The sequence below is a fragment of the Carassius gibelio genome, chromosome B6 (genome assembly GCF_023724105.1).
Source record: "Carassius gibelio isolate Cgi1373 ecotype wild population from Czech Republic chromosome B6, carGib1.2-hapl.c, whole genome shotgun sequence".
NCBI lineage: Eukaryota > Metazoa > Chordata > Actinopteri > Cypriniformes > Cyprinidae > Carassius > Carassius gibelio.
Window position 1 is genome coordinate 23,076,549 of NC_068401.1, and position 16,838 is coordinate 23,093,386.

The 16,838-nt window shown below is 37.0% G+C and overlaps 2 protein-coding genes across 24 annotated transcripts in view; both read right to left on the reverse strand.

The window, feature by feature from the left end:
* LOC127959948 (WD repeat, SAM and U-box domain-containing protein 1) overlaps nt 1–12,865 on the reverse strand; it is a 173,511-nt gene extending 160,646 nt beyond the window's left edge. Inside the window, exons 1-12 of one of the 2 annotated variants that reach the window (XR_008154313.1) lie at nt 12,421–12,865; nt 10,083–10,270; nt 9,057–9,146; nt 8,889–8,982; nt 8,469–8,502; nt 8,308–8,348; nt 8,132–8,238; nt 7,025–7,039; nt 6,678–6,707; nt 5,072–5,251; nt 2,897–3,031; nt 937–2,812 (exon numbers count right to left, since the gene is read on the reverse strand). Coding sequence is in view for 1 of the 2 variants with exons in the window: in XM_052559448.1 (XP_052415408.1) it covers nt 2,661–2,812; nt 2,897–3,031; nt 5,072–5,251; nt 6,678–6,707; nt 7,025–7,039; nt 8,132–8,238; nt 8,308–8,348; nt 8,469–8,502; nt 8,889–8,982; nt 9,057–9,146; nt 10,083–10,270; nt 12,421–12,818 (1,464 nt within the window). In the remaining variant the exon portion in view is untranslated. Of the gene's footprint in view, nt 1–351; nt 2,813–2,896; nt 3,032–5,071; nt 5,252–6,677; nt 6,708–7,024; nt 7,040–8,131; nt 8,239–8,307; nt 8,349–8,468; nt 8,503–8,888; nt 8,983–9,056; nt 9,147–10,082; nt 10,271–12,420 lie in introns of those variants that run through there. The other variant, XM_052559448.1, reaches the window with a different exon arrangement.
* A 979-nt stretch (nt 12,866–13,844) lies between these two features.
* The window catches only part of baz2ba (bromodomain adjacent to zinc finger domain, 2Ba), a 79,006-nt gene continuing 76,012 nt past the window's right edge, over nt 13,845–16,838 (reverse strand). For all 22 annotated transcript variants that reach the window (XM_052559366.1, XM_052559373.1, XM_052559370.1 and 19 more), the window contains 3 exons: nt 16,304–16,593; nt 16,078–16,221; nt 13,845–15,283 (listed from right to left, as the gene is read on the reverse strand). In XM_052559366.1, the coding sequence (XP_052415326.1) occupies nt 15,127–15,283; nt 16,078–16,221; nt 16,304–16,593 (591 nt within the window). In that variant the 3' untranslated portion in view covers nt 13,845–15,126. The remainder of the gene's footprint in view (nt 15,284–16,077; nt 16,222–16,303; nt 16,594–16,838) is intronic.

A 16,838-nucleotide genomic window follows, 5' to 3' on the forward strand; every position in this document is an offset into this window, starting at 1 on the left:
CCAAGGCCTATTGTTAAAATAATAATGTAATAATTTCTATATTATATATTAATTTCTTATAATAAATTCTTAATTATGCACTTCTACTTATATGGTTGCTTGGATATAGTGTGTACTTGTTACTGCAGATGGTTGCTTAGTGGTTTGCCATTATGCCTATACCAAAGTCCCAAATATTATTTTCATTAATTTCTAAATATGATTACTTAAATTCATTTCTTAAATAAAATGCATGATTTATCATACAGTTGCACAATTGTGTGGAAAGTTACATGTCATCCAACTTGACATGATACATTGTTCATGTACATGTACAATCAGTTAATATTAAAATGAATCACAAGCCAAAAGTCAGCTGTACAACAGGTTGATTTTATTTCTGCATGGCTTTTAGTCTCACAACAGGTTTATCCCAGCATGAACCACCCACCAGCTCATGTAGGTAAAGGTCCAGACTGTCATCAGTGTAGCAGATATATATATATATATATATATATATATATATATATATATATATATATATATATATATATAGGCTACATAGTGAAGCTTTAAATGGGTCATATGGCATTGCTAAAAGAAGATTATTTTTTGTATTTGGTGTAATGCAATGTGTTTATGTGGTTTAAGGTAAAAAAAAAAAAAAAAACATTTTCCACATACTGTACATTATGGTTGCTCCTTTATGTCCCTGCTTTCTGAAACGCTTTGATTTTTACAAAGCTCATCGTTCTGAAAAGCGAGGGTGTGCTCTGATTGGCCAGCTATCCAGTGCATTGTGATTGGCTGAATACCTCAAGCATGTGATGGAAATATTACGTCCCTTAGCATACGGTGATGCCGTGTCCTGGTGCGACAAGACAAAATCAATAAAACCATCAAAAAAAGGACATAATTACAGATTATAAGGACTTAGGGGCCGTTCACATATCGCACCTAAAAACGTGTGGAAAACGCTAGGCGCCCCGCATTGTCCTTCTTTCCAAAGCACTCGGACAGAAGCGCTCCTGAGGCGTCTGCCTTTGCTAAGCAACCATGACGTGCTCTCTCCATGAAGACGCGGAAATTTCAGCAAAGGATAAATGGATTTGTGGCACAAAAAATCGCTCTAAGTAGCTCTGCTACTAAATTAATTTCAAAATGGCAATCCATATACAGCTATGAACAGCTGTTCCTTCGTCTTGGCTGAGTTTTCAACGTTGTTACGGGAAAGGATTAAGCTGATTGGTTGGTTCTTGTCACATGACCCGCGGTGCGCTTGCGGCATTCTGAAAAGTTGAGATGTTTTTATCTCAATGCGGTGCAGACGTGCCTGGCAAAAACGGGCGCGTCGCACCGCATCGCGACCGCGTCGCTTCCATTATGAGTGCGTATGCCGCGCACCTACATTGGAAATAACGAACTTGCGCACGCAAAAGAAGCGAAATGTGAACGGCCCCTAATATGGTCTTTTTATGCCACGTAAACAAAAAACCATAAGCGCTACTCTTCACTGCTCAAAACTCACGTTTGAATAATCAGTGGCAAATTCTTTAAATATGAAAACGTACTTACAGGTTGAGTCAGAACAGCCAGCACTGTAGGTTCATGAAACAGTCCTCCCTTAAATGTGTTGCGCGCACACAAATATTTGGTTTAAACTGTTCTGGAACAATGTTGTAGTATACAACTTTACAACTTAACCACTGATTTCTAGTTGTATACTTTTTGGGAAGGCCAAACAAAGAAATTTCACTTTTGCAATGAAACACACAGCATTTCCATGACATGGCACCGGCAGCAGCAACAATGATACAGCGAGAATCAAACTTGAGTGGTGTTGTGCAAATCTTCCCACACAATGATGTAGACATGGGGGCGTGTTTAAATGAGGTGTTTTAGGAGAATGGACGAGTCTTAACTTTTATAAAGAATATCTCTTTTGGCTTGAAACTTTAGTCTTTGCAACTTTAGAGATCTTATCTATGCACAAACAGCTTGTAACACTCCAAAGAGAAAGGAAAACTTGAAATCGCATCATATGACCCCTTTAAATCCAGTCACTTAACTGGCTACAATGAATGATTATCCACTAATAAACGTCTACCTGATTTTAAGCATGTAAACTACTTCATATGAGCAACATCATTATACACGCATAACCCCTTTAAATGATTAATAGCTCATCCTAAAAATCATTGCATAAAATAAGAGTATATCGCTTGAGGAATTTCACCTATAGTCAGACCTGTGAGTCACGATGAGAGATGCAGGAGGAATCATAATTATGTGCTAGAAACTGTATAATCATGCTGGCAAACTGTCCGCTTTAGAGCATAAAGGGGATGATAAACATTTATTATGATGTTTAAGGCCACTCAACACTTTGCTGTACTATGCTGGAGATGCATTTAGTAGTTTTAGCCTGATTCTGGACCACCTGCTCTTCAGTCTTCCTGTGACATAATGATCGTCACTTTGTGGATGGAGGATCGCATGAAGCTCCCATCACATCTAATGGAAAACCTCTCTCACTTTCAGGATTAAGGCTGAACCTGAGCTCAAGTCAAGAGCTGAGACATCACTATAGTCTGTTAAAAGTTAAAGCGCTAAAATGTACAGCGTGCTAATGTGATCCAGTCCTAGAAAGACTTCTGTTCTGGGCTCATTATTATCTGAAATCACTGACAAGCGGTCCATCGTAAAATGGCCATTTTGAGTGTGCGGTTGGGTGTCAGAAGAGTGGTCTGCAGGGGTAGGTTGGTCATAGGGCTGGTGCGGTTCTTCGTGTTGATCCAGCTCTCAATGGCCTCCCGTTCATACGAGTAGCCGTCTGCAGGTGGAAAACGAGAAGAAAATGTTTCAACTCAAAACAAAATCCCCAGTCAAGCAGGTGAACAGACTCTCAGACACTCACCGGCGGCGATCACTGGGTCCTTCATGACCTCGCGTGTGATTGGACAGAGGTACTCGTCAGGAGTGCCATTAGAGACAGGAGCCATTTTTAACTCCTCAATCTTCTTCATGACTTTACTCCGCAGGCCCAGAGACTCTGAGAGAGCACAAGAACACTTCAGCACCACTCAATCACAGAAAAGTGGGACCCACAAGTACAGGTGTCAATACATCTGTACTAACAGCAGCAGTGGTCTGGCCTCCAGTTTCATTAGTGTGCCTATCTTTCTGTAAATGCTGTGCAGAAACTGGAACTAATGTACCATATTTTCCGGACTATAGGTCACACTTTTTTTCATAGTTTGGCTGGTCCTGCGACTTATAGTCAGGTGCGACTTATTTATCAAAATTAATTTGACATGAACCGAGAGAAATGTACAGTACCAAGAGAAATTAACCAATAGAAGACATTACCATCTCCAGCCGCGAGAGGGCGCTCTAATGCAGCTCAGTGCTCCTGTAGTCTACACTGAAGACATAGAGCGCCCTCTCGCGGCTGTAAACGGTAATATTTTCTCTTGGTTCATGGTTCTAAATAAATGTGACTTATAGTCCAGTGCGCCTTCTATATGTTTTTTTTTTTTCCTCATAATGACGTATTTTTGGACTGATGCGACTTATAGTCAGGTGCGACTTCTAGTCCGAAAAATACAGTAGATATAACGTGCAGCACAAACAGCAATTCTTTAATATTACTGCAATCAGGCAAAGGCAAAAATAAATGAGCATGAGTTTAAAACAAAAACCAAATATGCAATTTCGATGAATTCCGAGTATACATCTTGCAAGTTTGGCCTTTGTTTTTAGGAATTGAGGGTTTACATTTTGCAGATATGTTCTTTTGCAATTCTAAGTTAAAAGAAAAATGTCTGAATTGTGACAGATACAGTTTCCTTCTTTAGATTTTATCCTGTGGCAGGAACAAGCTTGCTTGGGTAATAGCAAAATAAAGGTGAAGAGCAAGTGTCCTCTAAGGACTACAGTAACAGACAAGCACTGCGCTAATCAACCTGAATGGACATAACTGGTGAAAATGGACTATAACAATACCACTGGGACATTACACAATTCTGTCACATACAATATGAATCAAATTTAAAATCAAAATGATGTGTAATTTATAATGCATAATTTTAAATGCAAATCTGTGTTCAAACACTTAAATCTAACAGCTCAGTTACATTAAACATGCAGCTTTTTTGTTTGCAACACTTATTATAACACAGTCATGGCCAAAAATATCGCCTCCCTTGGTATATATTATCAAAGAAGGCTATGAAAACATCTCATTTTCAGTTTGATTTAGAAGTACTTCTGAATCACTTATTACCTGTAAACCAGTGAATGACCTATTTACAGTACTGGGTGCTCAGCTACATTTACTTTTGGGTGCATGCACAAGAACTTCTAGAGGACTAAATATCAAACTCAAACTCGGAGAGTGGACTTTGCTTTCTCATTATTGCAGCCCACCACATGCCACTGCTTTATCTGCATCTGACTGCACTGAGAAAAGCAGACACAATGGCCTGATCTGGTCACAGTGGGCAGCAGAGAAATCAAATGAAGTGAAGTCTGTTCAAATGTCACGCTAAATGAAACGAGGCGATTCTACGGTCACGGTGCATTGGGCAGGGATTTCTTTCACTTAAGTTGTTTAGAAGTGCATATTTAGGACTGGATTTCTTATGTAAATAGCTGCTGGTTTTAGGGCTAAAGCGGATATAATCAGCTTTAATGCACACAAAGTTCTCTGGATGCAAGTGCTTTACATAACTCAACAAATCTGATGTTTACATTCTCCAGGATTACACATTATGTGTAGTTAGGTAATGTGAAAATCCATGTTACTTTTATATAACTCCTCATGATATGACACGACATCAGAAGAGGTTACATTTAGAGTTTAAGGTCATTCCTACACTATTATGAGGTGATTTCCACCAAGTCCAACACTACATTATGTGTATGTGTGTGTATATATATATATATATATATATATATATATATATATATATATATATATATATATATACATAAAGAGAGACAACCAATTTATCTGCAGAGTACATCCAGAGTCTACAGCATGTTATGAGAGATGAATACATATCTGGAGTAATGTGTGCTGTAACTTTACCAATGTGCAGCTCAGAGCTGAGGGTTTCCTTGGTGAGAGAGAGCAGCTCCCCTCCATCGATGTTATTGGATTTAAACACGTCAATCACAGCCTCTAGTCCCTCCTCCCGTAACCATGCCAACACATCCTCCTCAGACCACTCGCTCACCATCAGTCTGGAGCGTCCACTCCACTTCCTGCCTGACAGACAGCAACAGGATATATGATATCTATTAATTTAGTCAAAAATACATTAATAAAATGTAATCTGTAGCAATAGCCTTGCAGCTGTATCTCAGGCAAGCCAAAGTTTCTCTATTTGTCTCCCTGTTGTTTCCTGTCTCATCTAGACTGTCCTATCTAACAGAGGCATAAAAGGTCCAAAAATAGAACTTAAAAAATACAATTCATACATATAATGATGGGAAAACACCTATTCTGTGATGAACATGTTCTTAAGTTTTGAACTTAAATTATATTCTTAATTATTTGGGATGTTTGGGAGATAACTGTCCTGATGAGAATTATATATATATTACACGGTATTAAATAATTAAGTATCATTTTTTTTCTTCTTCACCAAATCAAAAACATGTAATAGCAAATACATAACAGAGAGGACCCCTGGTGATTGTGTGCAATTTTATCTTAAAATACCAGATAATGCTACTTTTTCATGTTTTGAAACTCCTGATAAATCTTTGAATTATATGCATTAATAATTCATGGAATTTCCAATAAAAAAACAATTTGAAAAAATACTGATTACTGAAAAATTGCTGCATGAAAGATGTATAACATTTTACTTATTTATTTATTTTTGAGTAATTATATTAAAAAAAATTATTGCAAATTGTACTAAAGCTTTTCCACTTTTTTTCAACTGAAAAAAAAAGTCTCTTTTTTTATCATGAACAATCTAACATTTCTTGTGAAATGTATCAGCCAAATATGAATTAAGCTGAAGATGAAGAGTGAATTCTTGATGAGACTGCAGGTCAACACTTCTCACACTGCATCTAATGAATAAATCATGAGGTGGAATGTTCTACAGCATGTATCCGCGCAGGATGCAGTCAGATCATTTGCAGTACTTTGACTTCCTCGCGTGTGAGAGCTGTTATTTTGTTATTCATAATGCAGATCTCATCAGCCTTCCTCCACAGCAGTCCGAGTATGTAAAGCCCACTAGAGCTCGCTGTGTTTGGACTGAAGGCTGCAGCAGTGATCCATCACCCCAGAGAAACTTCTGAAGGCCGTGAGAAGAATACGTCTCATTCTTCTGCTTCTTTGTGTATTCGGTTGGAGGCTACACCTCTCTTTGAATAACGGTGAGTAAATACTGAACATGGTCAGCAGTATTACATACAGATAACAAGAGCTCATAGTTTACTTAACAAAAGGCCCCCAGAAGTTTCATTTATTCATTTAGCAGACACTTTTATTTAAAGCTACTATTCAAGGTATGTATTTTTTATCAGTACATGCGTTCCCTGTGGATCAAATCCATGACCTTGGTGGTGTTGTGCAATTCTTTACCCACTTGAGCTTGCAGGTGTAAAAATAATTCATAAATAACATTTGTTTTTAATGTACCAATGTACTGTATGGTCTGGATTTCTCTCACCTCCACTGCTTGAAACCGAAGCAGCTTCATCTGAAAAGAGAAAGACGGGAACAAGCATAACTGAACGTGAATTCAGGGACAGTTTTCAGGTTGCAAGCAGACATCATCGTTAGGTTATGGTTTGTTTCTAATATATTATATGATTTGTATGTCTTGAGCTCTGTAACAACAGTAAACAGGAGCTTTAGCAGAGTCACAGAACAATGCAAACACTGCTCAGTTTGTATTTTCGTTGTCAAGTGTTTGTTTGTTGAGGGTTTATTTTGTGTGCCCCGGGCGCCAGGTTTTGCATACTGTTTGTTAGTTACAGCCAAAACAAATGATAAAAATGTGTAATACACACTCACCAGGAAGAGATTTGCCTTCGGTTTCAGGAGTCAAACAGGAGAAAATGACAAAAGAAGAAATGCAAACAATCATTTTGTTGAACAAACAATCATTATTATCCTTCTTAGAACCAATAAAACAGAAAAATGATTGTAATGGATTGAGAATGGAAATGATTTTCCAAAGCAAAAAGGAATTTTCACTACCTGAATGTGTGTGAGTGTGTGTGAGTCATTCCTTCTCTGCAGTACCCCCATCATACATGATTTATTAATTATTTAATTTATTTATTAATTAATATTTTTTAATCATTAAATGGACAGTCCACCCCAAAATAAAGCTTCTCATCATTCACTAACAGGAACATAACAACATAAAAGAAGATATTTAGAAGACTGTTGGTTTCTAAATAGCTTCAGTTCCCATTGATATATTGTTTTTATTTTTTATTTTTTTATTTTTTGAGAACAATAAATAAATGCATACAGGTTTGGAACAAAGTGAGGATGAGTATATAATGACAGAATTTCGATTTTAGGGTGAACTATCCCTTTAAACATTGGCAATAATGAATTAGTTTTTATTAAAATCATCAACTGCAATAAACTGAGCATGGGATTAATTTGAAAATATTTTACTATTTAGTTTTGAGTAGATGTTGCCGCTTTTGCCACATCCCTTTTAACATAATACACTAGCAATTTATTAAGAAATATTCTGGGTTTTTCTTTATTTTATTCTATATTCAAAAAGACTTATTTTAATAGGCAATGATTTTATAAGTTTCCTCTTTGTCCAACAATCATGTCCTTAATGACATCACCCTCCAGGAAGTGACTTCATTTTGAAGAAAGCATTCGCAAAATTCCATTCTGTTTCATATAATTATAGAAATCTATCTAAAAAGTTTTGTAAACTGTGATAGTTCAGCTGACACCCTTATGTGCTTGAGCTTGACCAGAGTATAGTTTAAAGAAAAAAAAAAAAATGGAAAAAATAAATGAATTGCCCTTTTATAAAAAAAAAAAAAAAAAAAAGTTTTGAAAGAGTTACAGAGTTTAAGAGGTATCATATAGCAGGAATGACACACATTCAGTGTAAAGCAGTTTCAGAGCTCAGGAACCCACCCTGAGCTCCGCTGCCGTCCTCTACCCTCCAGATATTGACAGTTTTGTCCATGGAGCCGGTGGCGATTAGAGGGGCCGTGGGGGAGAAGGCACAGGCCGTCACATACCTGCCCAACAGGAAGAGACCAATCAACAGGGTTCAGTGCCTTCCTCAGAAATCATGATTTGCAGCTCACCTGTCATGCTGGTTAAGTGTGTGGAGTAAGACACCTTCATTCTGCAAAGAACAACTAGTTATTATAAATGCAAACATTATGCTAATGACATCTAATGTGTCAATCATCTATTATTTTTATTGGATAGACAGAAATATTTGTTGAATATGAATGAGACTCACAGCTTGATACACAGTCACGGTCTTATCCACCGATCTGTGGGATAAGAGAGAGTGACATTTAAAAGACATGAGTCAGACGAGCCTCTTTGGCCTTTAAGAATCAGTTTCAGCAGATTATTAGCCAACAGACTTCAGAACCAGCTCTCATCCATCATGACGTTTTCAGTTCACACTGCTGATGTCTGTGAATACACAGCGCCACTCAGTGGATAATAGTGGAACTGCAGCATTCCTTTTTTATTCAAAGCAGCTTGTACATTTATTTATTTATTTATTTTTTATTCATTACCTGGGAATCAAACCTATGATCTTTGAATTAATTAACGTCTGATCAGTTTAACTTAACTTTGTAATTTTCAATGTTGATAAAATACTTTTTGAATGAAAGGAATTATTCAGGTATGTGTGTACATTACTGACCCTGACACCAACATCTGTCCATCAGCAGAGAAAGCACAGGACAGAACTGGGGCAGACTGACCCGTCAGTGTGTGAGTGAGCTGCATCTTAATGTCTGTGGATCAACAAACATCATTAATCACAAACACACACAGAGGACACAGGTGTGGAGGTATCAGATGGAGCCACCTGCAGGAGACAAAAGAGAGACGATCCATATCTTCACAAGACTGTCCTGTCCACACGAGGCCAGCCGAAACTGAAAGCAGCCATCTGTGCCTGAGAAAGAGAGACAAAGAGAGTTTATTTTGTTCATTTATCAAGCGATTCATCCTAAAAAGCTATTCTGAAACTTTTTTGCAGGTTGTTAAAGCTACAAGATCATATTTTGAAGTAGTCAAGCCACACTTCTGAAATAGCTGCACCATTCAAAAGTTTGCGGTTAGTGAGGTTTTCTTGATTGATTGATGTTTTAAAATGACGCTTCTTATGCCAAGCAAGGCTTTATTTATTAGATTAAATATACTGTAAAAACTGTAATATTGTGAAATATTACTACGCTTTTAAATAGAAGTTTTCTTTGTTTCTTTATATTTTAAAATATAATTTATTCACGTGATGGCAAAATTTAATTTTCAGCAAAACGTAATAGCCATTTATTTTATAATTTATAAAATCTTTGTAACATTATCAATGTCTTTACTGTCAGTTTTGGTCAATTCAATGTGTCCTTGTTACTTAAAATTAGTCATTAAGAATCGACTTACATCGAGTGATTCGTTCGCGAACCGGATATCACAAACTGCTTTGATTTGAACTCTCTCTCACAACAGACACAGAAGAGAAGACAATGCTGAATAAAGTTGTAGTTTTTGCTATTTTTGGCCCAAATGTATTTTCGATGCTTCAACAAATTCTAACTGACCCTCTGATGTCACATGGACAACTTTGATGATGTTTTTCTTACCTTTCTGGACATGGACAGTATACCGTACACACAGCTTCAATAGAGGGACTGAGAGCTCTCGGACTAAATCTAAAATATCTTAAACTGTGTTCAGAAGATAAACTGAGGTCTTACGGGTTTGGAACGACATGAGGGTGAGTTATTAATCACATAATTTTGCTATTTGGTTGAACTAACCCTTTAAGTTTCCGATACAGCGAGGTAGTGTTTTGTAAATTGTTATAATAACTAAAATCCAGGACTCGTACCCTTCATTATCTGGGGAGCAAACTGACAGCAGGAGACCCCGAGGTCATGGGCATTCTTCTCCGCATGGAGATGGTTCATATTCAGGTCCCACAGCCGCAGGTCACCATATGTGGAGCCAGTGATGAAGAACTGACCGCAGGGAGTGAAAGAGCAGGCCACTATACTGGTGTCATTCACTGTGCCCGTCCTAAACGACAACATACACAAGTGTCAATCAAACAGTTTGATCTGCTGCAGTGCAAAATAAATCTGACTTAAATCTAACACTATCATACAAAAAGAATGTATGATATTATTGTGTATTAAAGAATACATTTTCAACAACATTCAATGGCCCAAACCTGCAGAAATTATAGAAAAGAAAGAAAGAAAGAAAGAAAGAAAGAAAGAAAGAAAGATATTGATGAAACACAATAATTATTAACATGGTAATTACCAATTAATTTTGAATTAAATTCCACTGTGATTGTATTTATAGTATTTTCCCCTTCATTTATTTATTTTATGTATTTATTCTTTTCTGTATTTATTTAGATTAATTCAAGTTTTTATTTATTTTATTTATACACACATGCATTTATTTCCATATTTAAATACTGATTTGACTACACTGATATCATTGGGGGGGAAAAGTACTGAACTGAGCTGGATGATGACACTGATGATCAAGTGTTGGGCAAGTTGCATTATATATGTTATATGTTATACATTATATGTTATTAGTTACTGTAATTGAAAGTAGTTATTTATATTACAATATTATGGTCTCTGAATTGTAATGTTACACTACTTTTGCGTTACTTTTAGTTACTTTCACTTTTGCAATGCTAAAACACTTAAAGGGGGGGTGAAATGCTATTTCATGCATACTGAGTTTTTTACACTGTTAAAGAGTTGGATTCCCATGCTAAACATGGACAAAGTTTCAAAAATCAAGTTGTAAGTTTGAAAGAGTATTTCTGTTCCAAAAATACTACTTCCGGTTTGTCACAAGTTTCGGAAAGTTTTTTTTGAGTATGGTTCTGTGTGACGTTAGATGGAGTGGAATTTCCTTATATGGGTCCTAAGGCTCTTCTGCCGGAAGAGTGCGCCCACCCGTAGAGTAGAGCAGAGAGAGGCTGAGCACAGCCTGATCAGAGCGAGAGCGTCGCGAAAAGTCACAAAAGAAGTGTGTTTTTGGTTGCCAGGGCAAGACAACCCTGCACAGATTACCAAAAAAAAAACTGCATTAAGGGACCAGTGGATGGAGTTTATTTTTACAGAGCATCAACGGAGTTGTGCAAGTGTTTTTGTTTGTTCCCTGCATTTCGAGGATGCTTGTTTTACAAACAAGGCCCAGTTTGACACCGGATTTGCACATCATTTATTTCTTAAGGATAATGCAGTGCCAACGAAAAAGGGTCACGATCATGTGTTGGAACCGCAGGCGGTGAGTAAAACTGCTTCAAATATCTCTGTGTTGTTAACTTAGCTATCGGCGCGTAAGCACATCAAGTAAACAACATGCGATGTTGTCATCAAACTGCACTTTCCACATGTACAGCTTAAAAAAAATAAAAAGACGACATTAAGTGGAACTTAGTCAATTTCCAAAACCGCTAAGCAAATATATACAGTTTCAGTACATACAACAGAGACGTCGTTGCTGATACTGCTCTTGTTAAATTTCAGCCTCTGGATCTGATTCTGGATCATAAATAAACGGCTGAATCTGACTGTTAGCCATGGTTTGTTTTGGTTGGTTTTTTCCTCACGGTAAGGTCACAGCTTCCAAACACTCTCAACGCAAAAGCCTACTGGCGCTCGTGATTCTTTAGCTCCGCCCACACGTCACGCCTCCAGCCGGTCGTGTTTTTCCGGGAAAAATCGGTACAGACTATCTTTCTCTTATGAATATAATAAAACTAAAGACTTTTTGGAGTTATGAAGGATGCAGTACTACTCTATAGGTACTCAGGATTAACAGGATATTGAGTGAAAATGAGCATTTCACCCCCCCTTTAACTGACTTGAGCTGAAAAATGATTATTTTGCTGTTGTTGCTTTCTTGTAATTCAGCTGCTGAATTGAACTGGATTCAAAATTCATGAAGTTGACACTGAAATGCCTTGAGCTGAATGACACTATTGTTTTATTTTAAAGAGCTGCTTAAGAGTAGAACTTGAATTTGAGTTCGGATCATTGATTTCCCGGTCTAATTATTATGCAGCTGTTTTGAAGCAGTGTATATTGTTAATAGCACTTACTACGCCTACCTGACTTGTCATTTATTTACTGCAAGATTTTTATTCATTCATCTCATTGAATATGTAGATCAGTAATGGGAAGCGGATGTACCTGCGCAGGGTCCTGGAGGTAAAGTCCCACAGTGCGATGGTCCCATCAGAGCCTCCAGACACCAACAAAGATGAGTCTGGAGAGAAGGCGCACACCCTCACCGGACTCCGGCCCGGATGCTCCAGGACAGCCTCGGTCTCTCCGGTGTCCATGGACCACACCACGGTGGAGGCATCGGTGGAGCAGGAGGCCAGATACCTGCCGCAGGCGCTGAAGCAGCAGCAGTGCACCCCGTAGCTGTGTCCGGACAGCGGGGAGAAGGACAGCTCGCTGAAGTCTCGTGCGGAGTAAACACAGATGCTCTTATCAGCGGAGCAGGTGGCCAGCAGAGAGCCCGAGAACGCGCAGCAGTTCACATCATCTCGATGACTTTGTAAGGTGCAGATCAGAGACACCATGTCTGTATTTAAGTCTGACTGGTCCCTTTAAATTCACAGGAATAGGAAGTGTCTTACACAACGGACAAAACAACATAATTCACGTTTAGTCTAACGCTAAAACCAGGAGTTTGAGTTTGACACATTATTCAAAACAGACAAACCACCTGATATTACAAATGTGTTGTAATACCTTTGGTCACTCCTAGACATCATTACGAAAATATCCAGTATCATGTTAAAAAATTCTAGAATTACATTTCAATATATTTGACGTATTTTTATCAAATGTAAGCAGTGTTCGAAGACGTGACCTACCTTTTCGCTAACACTTCCTGGTTCTGTCAGGTGACTTCCAGATTGTCCACGTGGTTTTTGTTTACTAAGCTGTATTTGTTTTGTCACTTTATTAGACTGCCATAAATGTGTTTGCGCTTATACATTACGTGCAACCATATTCATTTTTATGTACAAATTAACATTTTAATTTAATCATTATGAATCCAATCACATTTCTTAAGATGTTTCCCAGATTTGACGTCATCCTTGCTGAGATTTTGCTTACTGTTTAAACTCGTTTATAACAATAAGAATAAGTTTTTTAAAGCTTATGATACTTTCCTTACTGTTTTTTTTTTCGTTCCTTTATGTTATTGTTTTTCAATGCAGTTCTGTTTCTTGTATTTTCCTTCTTTAAAAAAGGATATACATACATATATATATATATATATATATAAAAGATACACACTGTAAAATACAAAAAGGAAAAAATCTAAGAAAATAATATTTATAGGAATATTCATCTTAAATATTTAAGTCCTAATGTGTTGGAAAATGGCAATTTGTTTTCAACCTTTTTGTAAAATTCTGCCTATATATGGGTTAAAAACTTGAATAAAAATGGCGAATAAAGGCATTAATTTAGTAAAATAATAATTTTAAATGCATTTTTCACTAATAACATGACCCATGAAATGAAAGAAAATGAGAGCACTGCACATGGGAAAAGGAATAAAATAACACATTAGACACACATTAGACACTGTCTGGATTTAAAAACATCCTTTTAATAAGTCTGTGCCAAACATCCACACATTCGCACAAACACACGCTCGCACTCTCACATACACACACACACACACTAGTGAAAAATAATGTTCCTACAAAAACAACGCTACCATTTGTTTCCCACAATATCTTTAAATAAAATAACTTCAAGTACTCTGACGCAGGTACAAAAAAACTCTGGTCTAGCTGCCTCCAGTGGGCCACGACGCACGCGGGTGCTTACAGAACGCCTGCTGTCCATCTCTGAGCGCCTCTGGGGCCAGCGATACTGAAGAATACTCCGACAGCTTTCATATGGATTCAGACGTGAGTTTCGTACAGTATGCCTTTGAGTGGAGGCCTTGATGTGTTGTATACATGAGAACTATAATATTACAAAAAAAGGGAAAAAACAAAACAGAACCAAAATAAAAAAAAACTAATTATTTTCCCTATACCCTGTTCTGAAGGGCAGGCACTACTAAGATTAAGGAGACCACAGTGTTTTGTAGAGGATATGTATATACTGTACAAACAATAAATGTATATTATTAATCACTTTAAGACTAAAATTAATTGCTACAAACGTTCTAAGGCATAAACAATATCCAATGTCTGAAACAATATGTACACATCATTCCAAACAAGACTCAGTATATTGACATTAATAGACAGTATGTACACATGGGTGCCACCTGCTTGTCTGCATGTGTGTGTGTGTGTGTGTGTGTGTGTGTGTGTACAGTGATGCCGTTAGTTCACGTTCAGAGGGTTGAATACTCTGATGCCACATGGCACAGAACAGTGTAAACAGATTTTTTTTTTCTTGGCTTTGTTTCATATTTGGAGAGGAAAAACACAAACAAATAAACATTCCATTAGATTTAAAGCAGTTTTGCTGTTTCTTCCTTTTCATAGAAAATGAAGAGTGGACCTTTCTTTTATTTAGTCATAAATAATCATTTTAAAAAAATTAAATACATTCACTATAATATTAACGATAAAGTAAAAATACAAAACCAAAATAAAAAGATATTTACAAGTAGTGGAAAGGGATTTTTCTCCTTAGTACAGCTCTGATGGTTGAGATTTCAGTGCGATTTCTCTTTTCTAGAAGGAAATGGTATTGCACAAAGACACCCGCTGTCTTGTGTCTCTTTGGGTGTTGATGTGGGATTGGTTGGTCCTGAAGGCTCTGTGTCGAAGAGAGAGCTGCGGCTCCTCTGCTTTTGAGCCCCGGTCGCAGCATTGAAATGATAGCCCGTGGTGGTCCGAGACCACTTCAGTTAGTCTGCTTCAGCAGCTCAGTCCACCGCTTCTCAAAGAACTTCCTCATGTTGTGCCCGGCCCGGCCGATGTCAGAGTTGTCCTCGTTGAACTTCTCGCAGTTGTCGAACACCAGGTTGACATCGATGATAAACGTTTCTAAATTCTGATACCTAATGAACAGAAAGAAAAAAAAGAAAAAAAATCAGTTACTACATCTGCATGTTATTATTTAAGAAACATAAAACACAAGTATATGCTACACATAATGGAAGACGGTGCTAAATATATTTTATTTGTATTGTTAAGAGGAAAAACGTTTATTTAGAGAATTGCATGTTTATGAATGGGATTTTTATATTTTATAAATAAATTATATTTATTGTGATTTTATTGACATGGATGTTATGTTCATTTATAAAGGTTATATTTTTGTGTAACATTTATTTATTTGCTTTATTATTTTTTATTAATATCTCAGTCATTTATTTTGGTGTAAAGGCCTTAATATATATATTTTTTTAATTTAGGCATTAAAAAATGTTATTATTATTATTTTTTTACATTTAACAAGTATTTTATTTGAGGATACATGGAGATAATTCTTATTTGCTGTTATTTTCGTGATGTGGACATACATTCAATCGTATAGTGTATATTTTTGTGTATTTATTCATTGTGTGTGTATTTGTTCATACTGTACATTCATATTTATGCTTATCAATATTTATTTTGTTCCAGAGCATTTATAAAAATCTTAATACATAAAATATTTTTTAATAATCAGAATAAAATGCTTTTAACTATACATATTTGTTTTATACAATTTAGCATTTATTTTAATATTAATGAAAAATACATATATTATTCAAATTAAATTTTGGTTAATTTTCATCTTCCAGTATTTCACGCCACCTTCTCAGCTTTTACGTTTTCACATTTTTCAAAACGTGTGAGAGACACTTACTGGCTGCTGACGAGTTTCTCACGGATAGTGGAGAAGTCCATGGGTTTTTTAATGACTTTGCGGTACCCTGGGACAGATTTGAGGTTAACCGGTGTGAGGAAGGGCCAGGCGTCCTGATGACGTTCCAGTTCAGCCAACAGAATCCTGACAAATACAAACATACATGAGAGCTGCATTAAAACAAACGCTGAAATACACACACAGAGTAACAGAATGCGGGTGATACCTGCAGAGGCCCAAGTCCCGGTTGTTGTCTCTGGCTGTTTTGGCTCTTTTTACACAAGCAGGGCTGTCTGGTTTGGGTGCTGGGGGGGTGGAGGTGTTCTTCTTGGCCTGGGTGGAGCTGGTGCCTGCTTTCTTTGGGGTGCTGTTGTTGCTGCTGGTGGCGGTTTCTTCTTCTTCACACGTCTCAGTCTGCTTCTTGCTTTTCTTTGCTGCTTCCGTTGCTTTTTTTCCTCCAGTGGCTGGTGGTGTACGATTCGGAGTCTTCTTAGATTTAGGTGACTGACCGCTTGCCTGAAAGAGTGTTCAGGACTAGTTCAGATTTACAGGTTCATAATGTAACATGAACACAGTTCAAATAAAGAGTACATAATTATAACTCACAGGCATCATTATTATTATTATTATTAATGCAAAAAATACAAATCCTTTTAATAGACCATTGTTTTAATACAGTTAACCCCCCCCCAAAAAAAGAAAATAATTATTATTATTATTATTATATGTGTTCCTGTAGCTCAAGTGGTAGAACACTATTT